The following is a 19092-nucleotide window of genomic DNA, read 5'->3' as shown; positions in this document are numbered from 1 at the left end:
ACTTGCTTGTCTAGATGTTTCTTTGCTTGCCTTTCTTGAATACATTTATTTTCTTTCCCTTTATATCTTTCTAAATAAGTTTCAGTACAAATCTTGCTTAACACACACAAAAAGTTCTATCTTTCCTGAAACATTTATTTCCCTTTACATATATATGTATATATATGTATATATATGTGTATATATGTATATATATGTGTATATATATATATATTTTACTGTATTCCCCTCCAACATTTGTAGTCACTTACCTGAGTGTTTTTTCTGATTGTACATATCTAAAAAACCTAAAATTTATAAATGTATTCCAAATCTGATCTTTTACTCTGCTTAATTAGCACTCATCTTAAATTTAACCAATTCTATAGCATTTATTTACACAATTTTTGTTGATTCTCAAATACTTGTCTCTAGACACTCTTTTTCTTCTGAAATGATTGCTCTTTTCATGTTACCAACCTATACAAATGTGCTTTTAAAACACCATATAAATTATACATAGCAAAAAGGTCTTCTTTGTCCATATATGATGCATTTAAAATAATTTATTTTGCCTTTTAAATCACTCTACTCTGTATATAATATGCAACCTTGGTTTGCCAACTTACTCTAAGCTACCAATTTAGCTGGTTTAGAGAATTGCAATGATCTTAGCCTGGTTCTTTTCAGTTGATATTATCATATAGGGATGGGAGGAATATAGGCAGGATGGGATTAGAAGAATAGTGTCAGAGGAAAATTCTTGAAGAATGGGCCAATCATTTGTAGCCAGGATGTCCACAAAATCACCCTTTGAATAATCTTTCTTTTTCCCCACCCATATTTGTTTTCTCATATTTTCCATGTCTTAAGCTCAATGTAGAATGCTAGGATTGTGCATATTCCCAAGGCTTTCTACTTAAGGATACACACACCCCAACTTCCCTATCCTTTTGTTCCTTTTCTCAAATAGTTTCTAGTGTATTGAGCTCTTTTATCTCAAGCTGTGAACATATGCATTAAGTTTGTGAGGCTCTTAGTTCAATCTTCATCACTGCCTCATCACGTCCCTGCACTGTCTTGCTCCCTACCTCTGCAGCACCTCCACGTGGCACCCACAAAAACAACATTAACAGGAAAACGACATTTGTATTTTTTTATTTTTTTAGTCTAAATCTAAATCTAAATTCCTGACCAAAATTCAACTCACAATTTTCAAGAATCTCATCTCTTCAGTATCTTTTAAAACCAATATCCTCCTTGTTTTAAATTCTCAGGCAGTTGAACTTTGAGTTCCTTCAGTAAAGTGTGGTTTGTTCTGCCTTTCCCATGTGTTTCATTTGACGCCCACTGTATTATGACCCTACATGGGATTTATGAACTTTTCAACACCCCACCATGTATTCAGGGATTGAATAGTTTGTTTATTTATTTACAACATTGATTAAAATATTCTAATTTTGTATGATTCATTATGCTTTGGGTTCAATACAAATGTCATAATTTGTAACTATATTGCTGGTATTATTAATACCTTTTTTTTGAACAGATTCATGTATATATGAATTCATGTCTATGTCTGTTTCTTCATAATAGTATCATCAAAAATAATTATAATTTCTAATTTAATAAGTACTTATTATGTAAATTAAAGAAAGTTTCCCCACAACATTCTTCATGCTTATAATGCCTTTTAATCTAGACCTTTCAAAACTTCAGCTTTGTGAGCTGGAGCGATAGTACAGCAGGTAGGGCATTTGCCTTGCACACAGCTGATCCAAGTTCAATGTCTGGCATCCCATATGGAACCCTGAGCAATGCCAGGAGTAATTCCTGGGTGCAGAGTAGAGCCAGGAGTAACCCCTGAGTATCGGAGGGTGTGACCCAAAAAGCAAGGAAACAAACAAACAAAAAATCTTCAGCTTTATAAATTTCCCTCTTACTAGAATATGCACTATTATTTTTTAAGGCCCAGTGTATGAAATTTATCATATAAGCAAGCATAAGTTCTCAGAGAGATAGTATATGGGTTAGATGTTTGTACATGGCTTGTCCTTGTCTTTATCTCTGACATCCCATGTGGTCCCTGAGCCCTGCAAGAGTTTTCCCTGAACACCACCAGACATGTTCCAAATTTAAAAAAAAAAGATCTCCTTGACAAAGAAAACCATGCGCTATTTGCTTTTTTATCCTAATTCTTTCACATAATCCTTCATACAACTTCTTCATTCAATGTTGATCATGATGACTGAGGGAGATGAAAAACTTAAGGTTATGAAGCTTTTGCTGTATGTGGTTGAGACTCATTCCCTAGTACTTGAAGGTATAACTCTGGATTTTCTCAGAATTAGTTGTCAGACATTTTATGTTTCTTTCAGTAGTTTTATACTGAGCGGACTATGGAATAAAAAAGACTGTAAGAGTGATGGACTCTAGATTTATAGAAAGCATAGTTTTCTGTGCTTTATATACCAGAAATAAGATTATATCTCAGTTTTAGAGTCTAGTTTGTCAAGTCATCTAAAGTAGAAAATTATCAGTTATTACTACAGACAATACTCATAAAATGTTGACTTCTGTTTCTAAATACTTTAAAATATAAGTCTGATTCATATTTACCATTTTAATTCAACTGCAACAACAGTAGTAAATATAAATTATCAAAAATATTGGTTTACTTTGGTACAACAAATAGAACACATTTTAAAATATGTACACTGAATATCATTTTTTTAAAAATGTACCTGATACTTTTTAGCTATATCAAAATAACAACTTCCTTTAAATTACAAGTAAAACTATTGATCTTGCTGATATTGGATATGAAGAATGAGAACAGAATGTAAAAATGTTAAGTAAAGGTAATAAATCCTTTACCTTGCTTATCTAAAATTTCCACATTATGGCTTGCAGCTGCAGAAGCACACCTCTGATAAAATCAGAGGTATCAAAAATAATTTCAATAAAAAATACACTTTGTCAAGATTCTCAGATTTTGGACTGGAATTGGAGCATACCTTACTTATGCCTAATCCTGATTCAATTCTCTGAGTCACTTGGGACTCCTGGGTATAGTTTTGGAAGTTCCCAAGTACTGCTGGGTGTAGGCTGATGGACCCCAAGCACTGCCAGAATGGCCTTGGTGGTTTCCCGTTGCAGAGACTGAGCTTTGTCATATGCTTAGGCCTTCACATGGTGCTTTATAGGGCCCAATTGGCCAAGAATCATCATAAATGGATCCTGGAGTCTGAGGATTTCTTGAAACACCCCATTTTCTCCAAAGAAGTTTGTCAGAATTCACTATTAAATAACACTTATTTTCTATATTCTGTTTAATAATTATGCTTTCTATATATCTGTATCTGGATAAACTTCTGAGAATAAATATTTATGTTATACATGCACTCTCTCTAAAATGCCTCTGTGTCAGTGGCAGGTGATGTGTGGAACCATGTGGATTTATTATTCACATTATTTCCTATGTACTTATTTGTCAACAATTTTTTTTCAGTCTAAAGTATCAATTTGGTGCGAAGCCAAAGTACTTTTATAAACCTTACTCAATTCAAAAGGTCAACTACTCTAAAACCTCCCAGACAGACAGTAATCTATCTTTTTATTAGTGTTGACATGTGCAAGTTTACATTTAGGAGTTCTCTCTATAAAGTTGAAAACTTTGAAAACCTCTTATTACATGAACAATAGATGTAACTGTGATTTTACTTCATATACCTAAACCTAAGATGGTAGAATGTGTGTTATACCTCAGCACTGCATTGGTTCATGCTGGCATATTTGATTAGTAGATGAGGCTATAATGTAAAGTCACAAGAAAAGCCATACCACACATATCGGGGGCTTCATCAGAGTTGTCTCCACAGTCATCTTCACCATCACACACCCAGAAATGTAGTTTGCAAAGGGAATTATTGCAAAGGAACTCATCCACTCTGCATATATTTCCTCCTTTATTTTAAAACATGAAGAGAAACATAGTTAAGGCCAGTAATTATGACACACATTTTTATTTGTAGTACAATATTTAGTTTCTTACATAGGTGTATATACACATACACACACACACTCACACACATCTTCATTATACTAAAGTTGGTAGTAAGCAAACATTTTAAAACATAAATGTTCATGGTTAAATTTTCAAAACAATGCTATTATCTTTTTGTATCTCACATTTTCTTTAGAGAGTGCTAACAGATGTTAGAAGAAAGTTTTTCTCAAATTTAATTATCTTCCTTTTATATAATTTTAATGGTATTTATTGTAAAGAAACTTAATTTTAAATATTAATTTTCAGTGTAAAATTTTTGTTTTTCTGGAGAGAAAGGACACTTAAAATAATTAGATAATTCATCTCTATATAAAAAGTGAAAAATTAAATCAAAAAAGACCCCAAAAATAAAAAATTAGGAGTGAAAAAAAGCAAAGAATAATTATGCAGTAATGGGGAAATGCCTTTATAACAGAATTAAGAAATTTGCCATACAATGATGTATTATAATGATCCTTATATGTAATGCAATATTTATAAAGATAATATGCAATAGAATGTCACATTTTTCTAATTTTTAAATGTATAAATTAAAAACTGTTTTTTCATAATTAAAGGTTTTCATAATTAAACAAAAATTTTTAAGAATTTAAGGATATTCTAAGTTAAAATTAGTTACAACTATTACATCAAAACCCAATGAACTAACAAACTATGTCTATATGTTTAGCATTGGAAACTGCAATTGTTTTGGAATAAAAATTTGTTTTGTATTGGTTTTTATTAGAACATCAATATCAGTGGCACTGTATTTTCACATACTACAAGAGAGTAATGAAGATATTTATAAAAAGGCCAAAATGGAAGTAATATCTGGGGAAACAACACAAAAATGAGATTAAAAGATAAATAAATAAAGCTATTTAAACATCATGTATAGAATATATGATTTCTACATTGGCTATATTTGATTAAGTATTGTAAAAACTGGGTAAGTTCATAACACATGAAGCTAGGGGTTCCAGAAAGATATAACAGTAGATAAGGTGTTTGACTTACACACAACTGATACCACATGTGGTCTCTGCACCACATGTGGTCTCTGAGCACCATCAGGGATGTTCAAAACATAAAACATAGTATTCATCCTTACAAGTCTAGAAAATACTTAGATTAGAGCGTTGTTTATTTTATGAATGCATTTTGGAGTAAAAAATACCAGGTTTGTGAGTGTCAAATCATTTTTTTTCTAGCCTGAGTTTTGACTTGTAAACAATTTCTAATTTTTTATTACCAATATCAAAATAATTGTTCACGGTCACGGTCCTCCCATTGTTCATCGATTTGCTCGAGCAGGCCCAGTAATGTCTCCATCGTGAGACTTGTTGTTACTGTGTTTGGCATATCGAATACGTCACGGGTAGCTTGCCAGGCTTTGCCATGCAGGCAAGATACTCTCGGTAGCTTGCCAAGCTCTCGGAGAGGGGCGGAGGAATCGACCTCCAGTCAGCCATGTTGGCTGTGTCCAAGGCAAACACCCTACCACTGTGGTATTGCTCCAGCCCAGCAAAATATTTAACTTAGAAAATGATATAATCATATTTGATTTTAGAATAGTAGCACAGAGACTGGAACAATAGTATAGCATATAGGCCATTTTCCTTTACACAGCTGAAATGTGTTCAATCCTCAGCAAACCATATATTCCCCAGATCCCACCAGGAATGATTCCTGAGCAAAGATCCAGGATTGAATTTGAGCACCACCAGGTGTGGCCCTAAAACAGACACACCAACAACAACAACAAAAAAGAGATAGAACACTAAGGTCTGGGAAACTTGAAAAAATAGCAATAATAAAGTCAATAGTCATGGGAACAGAATGATGTAAATAGTTCTATATCTAGGAACTGCAGGGGCACTGATGCTAACTTTAACAATTCTCATCTGACATCAACAAAGTAGAATGAGTACTCAAACATAATTGACTCAAACTGTAATTTTTTTGTATGATCTGTAGAATGTTGATGTTGTTCATTAAATAAAAGATTAACACAGGACGAGCAGGCTTTTAACCTAATATTTAATGATCAAAACTTCCAAATGGGTTAAAGTCTTATATATGACCTTAAATCATAATGACAGACTATAACATTAGTTTAGAGATGTGCTTAGGTACTTCATTTCAATGGGAAAGAAAGCAACAATTAAAAAAAGGCACTGCATCAACTTAAATCTTCTTAGCTTAAGAAAAAAATACTGTCAGCCAAATGAAAAGATTATGGGGTACTGAACATACTGAACATCTTATATACTGAACATCTTTTAAGATATATATAGATATATAAACATAAATAGATACCCTAAATAATAAAATAATAAATTATCTGATTAAAATAGGGCAAATTTGAATTATGTTTTTTTAATAAAGATATGTATCTCGGAGAGCCCGGCAAGCTACCGAGAGTATTTGATATGCCAAACACAGTAACAACAAAGTCTCCAATGGAGACGTTACTGGGCCCGCTCGAGCAAATCGACAATCAACGGGAGGGCGCTCATGTATAGGCGACCAATATGCATATAAAAGATGGTCACTATCATTTTCAGAAAAATGTAACTAAAACAATAATGAGCTATCACTTAATACCTATGAGAACAGTCATTATCCAAACAACGAGAAACAAGCATTAGAGAAGATGTAGACAAAAGAAAATTCTTATACAATGCTGGTGGAAATTAAAAGTGGTGCACCATATTGATAACCAATGTTAATATTTCTCAAAGAATTCGAATTCTTATACGATCAAATATCACAATTCCAGGTACTTACTTGAAATATCAGAATAAAAATTTAAAGAGAAATATGCACATGTATGTTTTCTTTTGCATTATTGACAATAGCGAAGAACTGTAACAACCTAAGTACCCATCAACTGATGAAAGGATAACTATAAGGTGCGTGTTTGTGTATATGTACATGTGTGTATATACATACAGACATATGGTATATAATACACACTTATATAAAGATGTGCTACATATATGTATATAAAGATATGAGATATGTGAATATGTATGTATATATGCACTGGTCACATATAAAAGAAGGTAGATTTCTGACACTGGAAATAACATTGGTTGACTGAAAATATATTGTAGTTAGTGAAATAACACACAGAGGAAAGAAAAGAGACATATATAAAGCATATATAAAATATATATAAGTATATATTTTATATATTATATATAAAAGCACCATATATAAAAAAGCACTATATATATATTTATTATTTTTTTTTTTTTGCTTTTTGGGTCAAACCCTGCGATACTCAGGGGATACTCTTGGTTCTGCACTCAGGAATCACTCCTGATAGTGCTCGGGGGGTCATATGGGATGCTGGGAATCGAACCCAGGTTGGCCAAGGCAAACTCCCCACCCGCTGTACTATTGATCCATCCCCTATATATATATACACTTATATGTGTAATGCAGAGAAAACATATAGGTGAGGTAAATCAAACAATAATAAATGTTGAAATTATAAAATAAAGTGTTCGTTACCAGAAGGTATTAGGAAAAATGGTGTGGTTAATCAGGAAAAATGAAAAAAAAATACTGATTTTCAGTAACACACCTGAAAACTATGAGTGGTGCCGGGTGTCAGACCTGGCTGGGTGTAAAGCAAGTGCCCCACCCACTCTTCTATCTCTCTCACCCAGCAAACTATAGTGTAATGTTATCTTATTTTTTTTTTTTTAGCAATAGCACATTTAAATGAGAGAGTATTAAAGTTGTGGTAGGTTTAAGTAAAATGATTTGAATTGGCAGTTATGAGTTGAATTAAAAACAGTGCAACTATCTCTTTCAAGAAGTTTGACTTTAAAGTGTAGAAAGAAGGAGTAAATATACTAGTAAAGGGGACTGTTTTTGTGGAAAATAGGATAACAGAACATGTTAAAAAAAAACTTAGAATTACTCAGGAGATACAAGTATGAGGTACGTGGCAAAGGTATGAAGAAAGGCAATTGACAGAAATGAGACTTTTGATTATCTGAAATGCGTGAGAAATTTGGACTTGTCACTATTTTTAAACAGAAAGATAAATACAATTGAAAGGAAATCATACTCAAAAGACAGATTTCTTGATAAATTCCTAAAGAAAATGAACTATGAAGAACTTGCATGTAGTTTGAGTCTACCACAATATTGTAAGTATAATTTAATATTCTAACTTTGAAATCATATGAGGTAATCATATTTTTAATTGTATAATTTTAAAATTAGCTTACAATCCTGGATTTTTGGTCTATTTTAGTGTTTTATCATTATATTATAGATTCCAATAACAGTGTTAACATTTATTATATAAATACACTGCACCCATCACCGTCATGTGTCCATTTTAGTCATGTTCTTGATAATCTCAAGAGTAAGCTATTAGAAAAATCAAATGCACATAGTAATCAGTGATTCTCTATGTCTAATTTAGATCTGAACTCTTAGCAGGTATGTAAAACAAGTACATCATCACAGAAAATAAACATGTAAAGGCATCTTTATTAAAGTTGATAAAAGCTTCTGTGGTCAGAGCAATAGTATGGCAGACAACCCTTGCACACAAATGCCTTGTCTCACTTGCACACAACTGATCCAGGTTCAATCCCCGACATCCCATATGGTCCCCTGAGCAATGTCAGGGGTGATTCCTGAGTGCAGAGTCAGGAGTAACACCTGGAAATTGCTCGGGTAGGGCACCCAAAGAAAAAAAAATAAAATTGATAGAAGCTTCAATATGGGATATTTTATCATTTTTGAAGTTGCTCATATTTTTTTGAGCTTTGTATTTTAAAAAACATAATGTTCAATCTTTTCAACCCAAATTTCTGTGAAAAGAAAAGTCTGAAGTTTGGTTAAAACAGGCATCAATTTTCTTGCTATACCTTGTTTTATCTTCAACAATGTGAATGCTGCTTTTAATTCCCACGGCAGTTTGGTTTTATTCTTTATAAGTCAGTAAAATGTCTCTCTCCAAAAAATGTTCCATTCTCATCCTATAGCTCTCTAACCTTTCAGCCCCTCCACTTAGCATCTGTTAGCGCATGTGTTCAGATTTTAGATGAATGGGAAGAATATTCAATAGAAGTGATGCTTATTCTGGCATTCTATTTCCTCAATGCTGTAAAGAACATTTACCCAATACAAGCCATTTCCTGGAAATACATTAAATACTGGCTATCTGAACTTGTTTTTTCCCCAAAGTATATCCATATAGGCTCCAATATTTAACTCATCATGACTTTTCATTTAAACCTGATAACCTAGTAGCAAAGAAGCTCCTATAAAGTAGCAAAAAGAGAAACTTTGGCATATTTCAAAAAGACTGAATTAAGTACATTTAATTTTTTCAATCAGTAAGTTTAGATATTTGGCAGGATCATTGTAAGATCCAAAAATAATCTCAGAATTTAAAAATTTTTATGTTTGAATGCTTAAGCTAGAATTCTTTGTTTTAAAATATAAAAGCTGATATTTAAAGTAAAGACAAATACTGACAGAATCATGCTTCTTTCTTATGCACAACATACACATAACACATAGAAACACAAAAAGTTACACATTTACAAACACTAACCATCATACACATTTGCATATGTATTTTTAATCTACTTCTACATATAGTAGAAATACTTTAGTGTTGCGTTCTATGGTATAAAAATGAGCAAAGAACGGTTTATGGAGATGATATAAAAATCTATATCCTTGATTCTCATTTCTGTAAATTCTACAGCTCAAATCTTATCACCCTCTTGCTTTTATTTTTTGAGAGTTTTCAAATTTCTTGGAAATCTGAATCAGCTTTGGAGTAAAACCAAGTTCTATGACATAAGTCCTCAATTACGGTTTCTAATCAGAATGAGAATCACACTTACTTTAAATATTATTCCCACTGCCCCAATTTATTTAATTTTTTGTACTCATAACTAATTTTTACATAACCAAACAAAAGTAATGTAGATAGTACTATATTAGAAGATGATCTGTGGTAACAGAAATGTAACCAGAAAAACAAAATAAGACACAATCCTGACTCCCTGACTCTGACTCAGAAGAGCAATTTTACTCATCCCATACTATTCATATCAAGCAATATTAATTATTTAGAATATGGCTGTTGGGGTAGGCTGGGTGGTGGTAGGAAAATTTGAAACAATGGTGGTGGGAAGGTGAAACGGTGGTGGGACTGGTGTTGAAATAGTGACTGCATGGCAGCCGCATCGGAGCGTTTTGGAAAGCCAGGTATGAATCAGTCGTGATGGGGCAACTGAAACCTCATGGGAAGGGGGGCATTTCCGGCTCGTCCTTCAGTCCCTACTGAGGTCACGAGTTGCCCCCCACGAGCGGCTCTCCAGCTTGACCATGGCTCTAGAGCCACAGAGACCAATCTCATAATTATCTGACTCTCACCAGAAATACTTCCAGGCTTAATAAGTAAAATATCAGAAATCCAAAATCGTGTGGCTGCAATAGCGGCCACGTGACATCATTTGCTTCTTGTAACCAGCTGTAGAAAACAAATTATTTCACAATGCCTTTGCAGCAGGTCTGATTTTGGGGTGTAAACTCTAAGTAATAGTGGTGCATCTTTTGTCAAAACAATGAATCTAATCAAAGTAGATAGAGTGTTAACTAGAATTCACAGGCATTGGGAGAGTTTGGAGGGGGGTATATTGAGGTTCTTGGTGCTGAAAAATAAGTACTGGTGAAGGGAAATGTGTTTGATGATTGCATGACCGAGACTTAAACCTGAAAGTTTTGTAACTTTTCCCACAGTGATTCAATAAATAAATAAATTAATTAAAAAAAGAAATATTGAATGCAATCTATTATTGTGAACAACTTTATGAAATTAAAACTTATATATATATATATATATATATATATATATATATATATATATCCCATGGGGAGGACGGTACTGGAGTTGGTCAAACAAGGCTGTGCTCAGCAATTACTTCTGGATGTGTGCTCAGAGATCACATCTGTTAATGCTCAGGTACCATGTCAGGTTCCAGGATAAACCTGGGTCAAACACCTGCAAGGTAAGTGCCTTAAACCCTGTACTACTCTTCAGCCAAATTCTAACATATTTAAAGTAGTGACTGTTTTATTTTTCTTGAGAAATTAGATATTAAATATATTAGATATAATTAGACTTGATAAATTCTGAGTGCCTTTTCAAATATCTTACACCATATGTCAGCAGCTAGCATCATCTCTATTGATGATATTCCAAAATAGAGATTCTGAAGTGTGATGTACATTGAGATTTTTAAGCCTATTAAAAGCATATAAAATCCATGTAATATGTGACTTTACATTTCACATACATTTTTTACTTTCATCTCATTAAATCTTAAATATTAATAATTGTCTCTTTAAATGTTGTGACCAAATTCCACAGGATGGGTATGTCGTTCCTAACGTTCTCCCTTCCGAAATCCGACACGCCATTTCGTTGGTAAAGAAGCAAACAGCACCCGGCCCAGACAAGGTCAGACCTGAACACCTGAAGAACCTGCCGTCAGTACTCATCAATACACTGGCTCGGCTCTTCACTCGCTACCTGTCTGAATGCAAGGTTCCGTCCCAATGGAAAACCAGCAGGACCGTACTACTGTTCAAGAAGGGAGACATCCATGACATTGGCAACTATCGCCCGATCTGCCTATTGTCTGTCATCTACAAGCTGTTCACTCGAGTCATCCTGAATAGGATTGGCAGAACACTAGATGAAGGACAACCATGCGAGCAAGCAGGGTTCCGCAAAGGATTCAGCACCATCGACCATATCCACACGGTAACCAAGCTCATTGAGGTTTCTCGGGAGTTCAAGATGCCGCTCTGCTTAACGTTCATTGATTTAAAGAAGGCCTTTGATTCTGTTGAGACGGAAGCGGTCATTGAAGCCCTAGCCAATCAGGGCATTCAAGCCCAATACATCAGGATCCTCCGTGAGCTGTATTGCGGATTCACTACCAGGATCTCACCATTCTACAAAGAAGTGATCGTTGATGTCAAGAGAGGGGTGCGGCAGGGTGATACCATTTCACCGAAACTCTTCAGTGCCACCCTCGAGAACATCATGCGACGACTGGAATGGGAAGGAATGGGAGTGAAGATAGATGGTCGGCAACTACACCACCTCCGCTTTGCTGATGACGTTGTTTTAATAACACCAAACATCAGCCAAGCGGCACAAATGCTGGCCGACTTTGACCGTGAGTGTGGAAAGGTAGGACTACAGCTGAATCTTACGAAGACAATGTTTATGAGAAACAGCCTTGTTCCTGACGCCCCATTCGCTCTCAATGGAACGACCATCTCCGAATGCAACAGCTATGTGTACCTAGGTCGAGAGGTCAACATGAGAAATGACCTGGCACCCGAGCTGCGCAGGAGGAAGAGAGCGGCTTGGAACGCCTTCAAGAACGTCGAAGAAATAGCTAAGAGGACGAAGAACCTCCGGCTCCGGGCACATCTCTTTGATTCCACTGTTCTTCCTGCATTAACATATGCCTCAGAGACCTGGGCCCTACGCAAACAAGATGAGAACGCCATTCAGGTCTCCCAAAGAAGAATAGAAAGAGCTATGCTTGGAATAACACGTTTCACTCAAATGAGAGAACGAATCCAGAGTTCTGACATCCGTCGACGATCAAGGATCAGGGACGCTGTCTCATATGCCAAGGTGTCGAAAATCAGATGGGCTGGTCACGTAATGAGATTTAAAGACGACCGTTGGACTAGAGCTGTTACTGATTGGATTCCACGGGATGTCAAGAGACCGCGTGGCCGCCCACCTACCAGATGGTCAGACTTCTTTGTCAAGATCATGAACGATCGGTTTGAGGCCCTCCATGTTCCCGGAGCGAAGAGATGCCATTGGGCTACACTAGCACGCGACAGGGACAAATGGAGACGTTACTGGCGCCCGCTCGAGCAAATCGACGACTAACGGGAAGTTAAGTGATTAAGTGAAGTGAAATGTTGTAACTACATTGGTTGAACTCCAAAAGAAGAAAACATGCAACCCCATCAGAAAATGGGGCAATGAAGTGAACAGAAACTTTCTCAAAGAAGAAATCTGAATGGCTAAAAGGCACATGAGAAAATGCTCTTCATAACTAATCATCAGGAAGGTGCAGATCAAAATAACAATGAGATATCATCTCATACCACAGAGACTAGCCCACATCCAGAAGAACAAAAGCAACCAGCACTGGTGTGGATGTGGGGAGAAAGGGATCCTCCTTCACTGCTGGTGGGAATGCAGACTGGTTTAGCCTTTTTGGAAAACAGTATGCATGTTTTTTAAAAAATTAGAAATTGAGGTGGCTGGAGCAATAGCACAGTTGGTAAGGCATTTACCTTGCACAAGACCTACCCAGGTTTGATTCCCAGCATCCCTTGTGGTCCCCTGAGCACCGCCAGGAGTGATTCCTGAGTGCAGAGTCAGAAGTAACCCCAGTGCATTGCTGGGTGTGACCCAAAAAGCAAAAAACAAACAAACAAAAAAAATTAAAAATTGAGCTCCTGTTTGACCCAGCAATATACCACGGAGATGCAAAAAGTATAATAGAAATGACATCTGCACTTTTATGTTCATTACAGCACTGTTTACAATAGCCAGAATCTGAAAAAAAATAAAAAAACCCGAGTGCCCGAGAACAGATGACTGGCCAAAGAATCTTTGGTGCATCTACACAATGGAATACTATGTAGCTGTTAGAAAAGATGAAGTCATTAAATTTGCATATAAGTGAATTAACATGGAGAGTAGCATGCTAAGTTAAATGAGTCAGAAAGAGAGGGGCAGACATAAGACAACTTCACTCATTTGTGTGAAATATAAAGTAAAAAAATGTGAGACAACACCCAAGGATAGTAGAGATAAGGACCAAGAGGATTGCTACATGGCTTGGAAGCCTGCCTTACATGCTGGGGGGAAAAGGCAGCTCAGATAGCGAAGAGACCACCAAGTAAAGGATGCTTGGAGGACCTACTAGGGATGAAAGATGTGTGCTGAAAGTAGACTACAGACCGAATATTATGGCCAGTTAACACGTGCATTGCAGACCACAACATCCTAAATGAGAGAGAGAGTAAAAGAGAATTGACCTGCCACAGAGGCGGGGTGAGGGGGTTGAGGGGGAAAGGGATACTGGGAACATTAGTGGTAGAGAATGGGCACTAGTGGAGGGATGAGTACTCGATCATTGTATGACTGAAACGTAACACAAAAGTGTGTAATTCTGTAACTGTATCTCATTGGTGATTCATTAAAAAATTTAAACAATTTAAAAAATAAATAAATGTTGTGACTGAAATGTTCTCTTTTTAGAAATATATTTTTACCAAGTAGAAAATAAATTCTATACACAGAAGTTTGCTGCATAATTATTGTGGCTGTCTCTGCATTCTCTTCATATCCTTACCCCTGGCCAAGCATGCTGGTGGCATATTCATTGTGGCTATTAAGTCAACAATTGAATTTTGGTTTCCTTTGTCAGGTAAGGATCAACATAACCTGCTTGAAAGTAATCCCCATTTTTCGGGCTTTTAGAAAAGATGAAAAATAGAAGTGAGAAGAGTAAAGAGATTCATCCGTGGTCTTACACTCATTTCAAACACTAAATTCTGTGAAGCAACTTTACTTCTATTTGTTTAGTTACAGGCATGTGTACTAATGAGCACACACACAGGTACACACACACACAGACACACACGAAATACTTTACCTCTGTCACAGTTCTCTTCATCACTGCCATCCACACAGTCATGAACTCCATCACACAGCCATCTAATTGGAATACAGTGGGCTTTATTTCTGCATCGAAACTGATCTTCCTTGCATTCTGTCACACAGTCCATCTGTTCAAACACAAATGGGTGTTACAAGCTTTCATTAATGACAATGATACAGTCACAGGAAAAATAAGCAGGTTAGACCAATAATGCATTTTTTGTCACTGCATTTTCTTTCCTTTTTTATTTAAAGACTCTTCAAATGCAAATTTAGTATGTGGGTAACATACTGTTTTTGTCATCATGGAATCATTGTACTCGACATATGTATCCAAACATTTTACACAGCTTTTGAGAACCAAGATTCTCTTTTGTTGGCTACATTTGTTTTCCCAAACTAATTATGTAACTGAGAGATTTTTAAATTAATGACACATATATATTTTTACCTCATCTGAATCATCAGCACAATCATATTCTCCATTACATTTCAAAGATGCAGAAATACATCCTCCAGTAGCACAAATATATTCACTTGATGAGCAGGTAGGTGAAGCTAAACGTGATTATGAGATTGAGAATTATATTTAGTAAAAGTAATATTTTACAGGTAAAACACATGTCAACATATAAAAAGTACAGAGTAATGAGGATAGTTTCATAATTTAATTTATATTATCTGATATAAAAATTCATTTTAAATGATTCTCTAATATTCTTGCATTATATTAAAAATACTTGATTGACAATATCCTATTCAACAAGTAGTGAATTCTGCTAAACAAATTGCTAAAATTTCTATTTGATGCACCAATTTTATTTTTAGTCATAAAATAATGTTTCACAACCTAAATTCAAATTTTAATATATCAACTCTCAATTATTTAAAAAATTATAATAAAATAAAGATTCTTGAAAATGTAAGTGTTTACAATATGCACTGTAAAGATATTAACTAAAATCTTGAATTGATCACATAGATTTGATGATACCTATTATAACTATAATGAATGTCATTTGTGAATATGCTTTAATGACTTCTTGTTTGAAGGTTTTAAACAAGATGAAAAACATAAATTTTGGGGTCTAACATATATCCCTTCATAAAGCAGACAATAAAAGTAACAAATAAATAAATGGATTATTACCAATTCTCAACTTAATTAATAGAAAATGAATTTTGACTGTTGTCTTGGTCTTTGAATTTGCTAGGATTGCACTGAAAATTCAGGGCTCCTGCCTTTTAATTATACAAATAGACACCAAAATGTATGTGGCAAGGACTTTTGCACTTAGGAATACTAATTTTTTTAAAGTTTTAATATCTCTGAAATTACAGTGTTTGTCTAGTAATCTTTATTTTTGATGAATCTGGGTATATGACTTGATCCAGTAAATCATAAGCGATAAATTAGTTATCTAGACCATGGTATGGTACACATTCATATGGTAATGTGTGTATAATGTACCTGTACTGTTGATCTAGTATAATTTCAGAAGGTGGTCTATTTTTAAACTCCTCCCCCCTTTTTTCAAACTTTTTAAATTGATTGATGTTCTGTGATACATAATACTGTCAATAATGGCTATCATGAACATAATTTCAAACCTTGCCTATCACCAATTCCCAAGGAAATTCAATGATAATTTTTGCTTTTTAATTTTATTTTATGAGGCAAAAAAAATTGGGGGGTGAGGCTGGAGTGATAGCAAAAGAGGTAGGGCATTTGCCTTGCACATGGCCAACCCGGGTTCGAGTTCTCTGTTCCTCTCAGAGAGCCCGGCAAGCTACCAAGAGTATCACTCCCACATGGCAGAGCCTGGCAAGCTCCCTGTGGTGTATTTGATATGCCAAAAACAGTAACAAGTTTCTGGTGCCCGCTTGAGCAAATCAATGAACAATGGGAGGACAGTGCTGCAGTGCTAAATTTATTTTTATTTTGACCAAGGTAAGTGGGAATGATATACTCTTGTTCAAAGTTTATATCATAGTGAAATTACTACATTCTAGTTATATCATTAATTTCCATAACTAAAAACATGATTTCCATTGTATCTTATTTTTCTGGAAAAACAATTGCAAATGGTTTGGAAGTAGAAAACTTAGAATATCAATTTTGGGACAGTAATGCTCAAACCCTAAACTCATTAATGACCCTGCTTGACAAATACTTCCAAATCACATGAAAAATACTGTATTATCTATAGATATTCCCAGTAATTGAAAGTATAATTAAGATTTTTTTTTGTTTTTAACCTCCTCTCAAGTATTTGTTTTTAGTCTATCATTGGTTACATTTAAATTCTATCGAATTAAAACATCAGTAATATAAATATCACCTCAGTAATTTTACCTGGCTCACAGTTCTTCTCATCTTCTCCATATTTACAGTCTTCATGACCATCACATTTCCATTTTTTTGATATGCACTGACCATTGGAACACTGGAATTGATCTCTGGAACAACTTGCTTCACAATATCTCTGTCAAATCAATACACAGTTAATAATAAATAGGGGTAGAGTCCTCCAGCAGTTTCTGAACCCAGAGGGCAGTTTCCAATATTACCTAATGCAATATTACCTTAATACTACCTAATTATATTACTATAATGCTTGTGGTACAAGCATGATAGTTTGATTCTAGGTTTAGCACCGAGGTATTGGCTGGACCAGAAATGCTGTGGGTGACCAGAACAATACCTGTGCCATGGGGCGGTGAGGGGAATATGAAGTTCTGGGAACAGGGCTTAAGGTCCTTTATATATAAACCTTATATTCCATCCTTTTCAGCTATTTCCCTAATCCCATGCATAATAATTAAAATAAAACTTTAGATCACTGTCACTGTCACTGTCCTCCCATTGTTCATCAATTTGCTACAGCGGGCCCAGTAATGTCTCCATCATGAGACTTGTTGTTACTGTGTTTGGCATATTGAATACGTCACGGGGAGCTTGCCAGGCTTTGCCATGCAAAAACTTTAGATAATATCTGTAAATTAAAAAACTCACTAGATATGTTATCCAAACAATTTGCTACTGTTTGGTAATTGATTCCATATTCCAATATCAAGGGTTTGTCATTGTTCAGTAGTCATTTCTTCTGTTGATACTCCATACAAATATGATGAATGAGAACATAATACTCTCTAATACACATTGTGCAAAGGTCAGAATTTCATCTTCTTTACTTCTGTGTAGTAGTCCATTATGCATCTACACAACTTCTTAATTCATTCCTTGGTACTTAAGAGACCTGGAATGTTTACATAGCCTGACTATTATACTAAGTTCTGCAATGACCAAGGGTATGCAATATTCTTTTATATTAATGTTTTGCATTTTTTTATTGAAGAGGGCTATATTTGAAGAAGTGTTGTTTGGTCAGTTCTAATCTGAATTCTTTGGGAAATCTCTATAATGTATTATAGAGATTGAATTAGATATTCCCTCCAAATGTCAATGACTTTTCTTCTCTTACTATTTCCCTACCAACAATTGCTATTCCTAATATTTTTGATATATGGCAGTCTTTCTTTCATAAGATGTTATCTGATTGGTTTTATTTTCCCTAATATTAAGTTATAATGAAACCTTTTTCATATACCTACTAGCCACTTGTATGTATTCTTTGGAAAAATATCTCTTCTTCCTATTGAATGGCACTATTGGACTTTTTGTTTTTGAGATTTGTTAAAGTGCCTTATCAGTATTGCATATTAGTCTTTCATCTGGTGTATTTTAGGAATATATTTTTTACCATAAATAGGGTGTCTTAACTTTATCCACTTTCCTTTTTCATATATTTTTTTAAATTGGCTTTTTTTTTTGCTTCTGGAATCAAATCATTAAGAAGATTTGAGTTCTGTTTCCAGAAAAGCTCTCCTATTTTTTAATGCATTTTATGAATTCTAATCTAATCTCAAATTCTTTAGTCTATTTTGAGCTAACTTTTCAATGGTGTGAAATATGGTACCAATTTAAGTTCTTTTACATGTGAACGTCCAGATTTCCTACCATCCTTTGTTGAAGAGACTTTCATTACTCCATTTCTAGTACTGTTCTGTTACCATAGATTAACTTTCCATACATCTGAAAGCTAATCTCAAGACTCTTGACTCCTTTCCATTTATCTAAATCATATCTTTTTACAGTACCACATATTTTTAAAAATTAATGACTTTACAGTGAATTCAAAGTCAAGAAATCTCTCAACTTTTGCCTTGGATTGCTTGGTATTCAAGATATTTTATGATTCCATATAAATTTTAGTAGTTCAATAAAATCAGAAGC

The 19092-nt window shown here is 34.7% G+C and overlaps 1 protein-coding gene across 1 annotated transcript in view; it reads right to left on the bottom strand.

Moving 5' to 3' along the window:
• LRP1B (LDL receptor related protein 1B) overlaps positions 1–19092 on the bottom strand; it is a 1985988-nt gene that overhangs the window by 145863 nt on the left and 1821033 nt on the right. Inside the window, exons 69-72 of the mRNA XM_056117551.1 lie at positions 17152–17281; positions 15247–15353; positions 14791–14923; positions 3823–3945 (exon numbers count right to left, since the gene is read on the bottom strand). Of these exons, the coding sequence (XP_055973526.1) occupies positions 3823–3945; positions 14791–14923; positions 15247–15353; positions 17152–17281 (493 nt within the window). The remainder of the gene's footprint in view (positions 1–3822; positions 3946–14790; positions 14924–15246; positions 15354–17151; positions 17282–19092) is intronic.

This window comes from Sorex fumeus, unplaced genomic scaffold (assembly GCF_029834395.1).
Source record: "Sorex fumeus unplaced genomic scaffold, SorFum_2.1 ptg000035l, whole genome shotgun sequence".
Classification (NCBI taxonomy): domain Eukaryota; kingdom Metazoa; phylum Chordata; class Mammalia; order Eulipotyphla; family Soricidae; genus Sorex; species Sorex fumeus.
The sequence above is the reverse complement of the archived record's forward strand: the minus strand, read 5'-3'. Positions and strand labels throughout refer to the sequence as shown.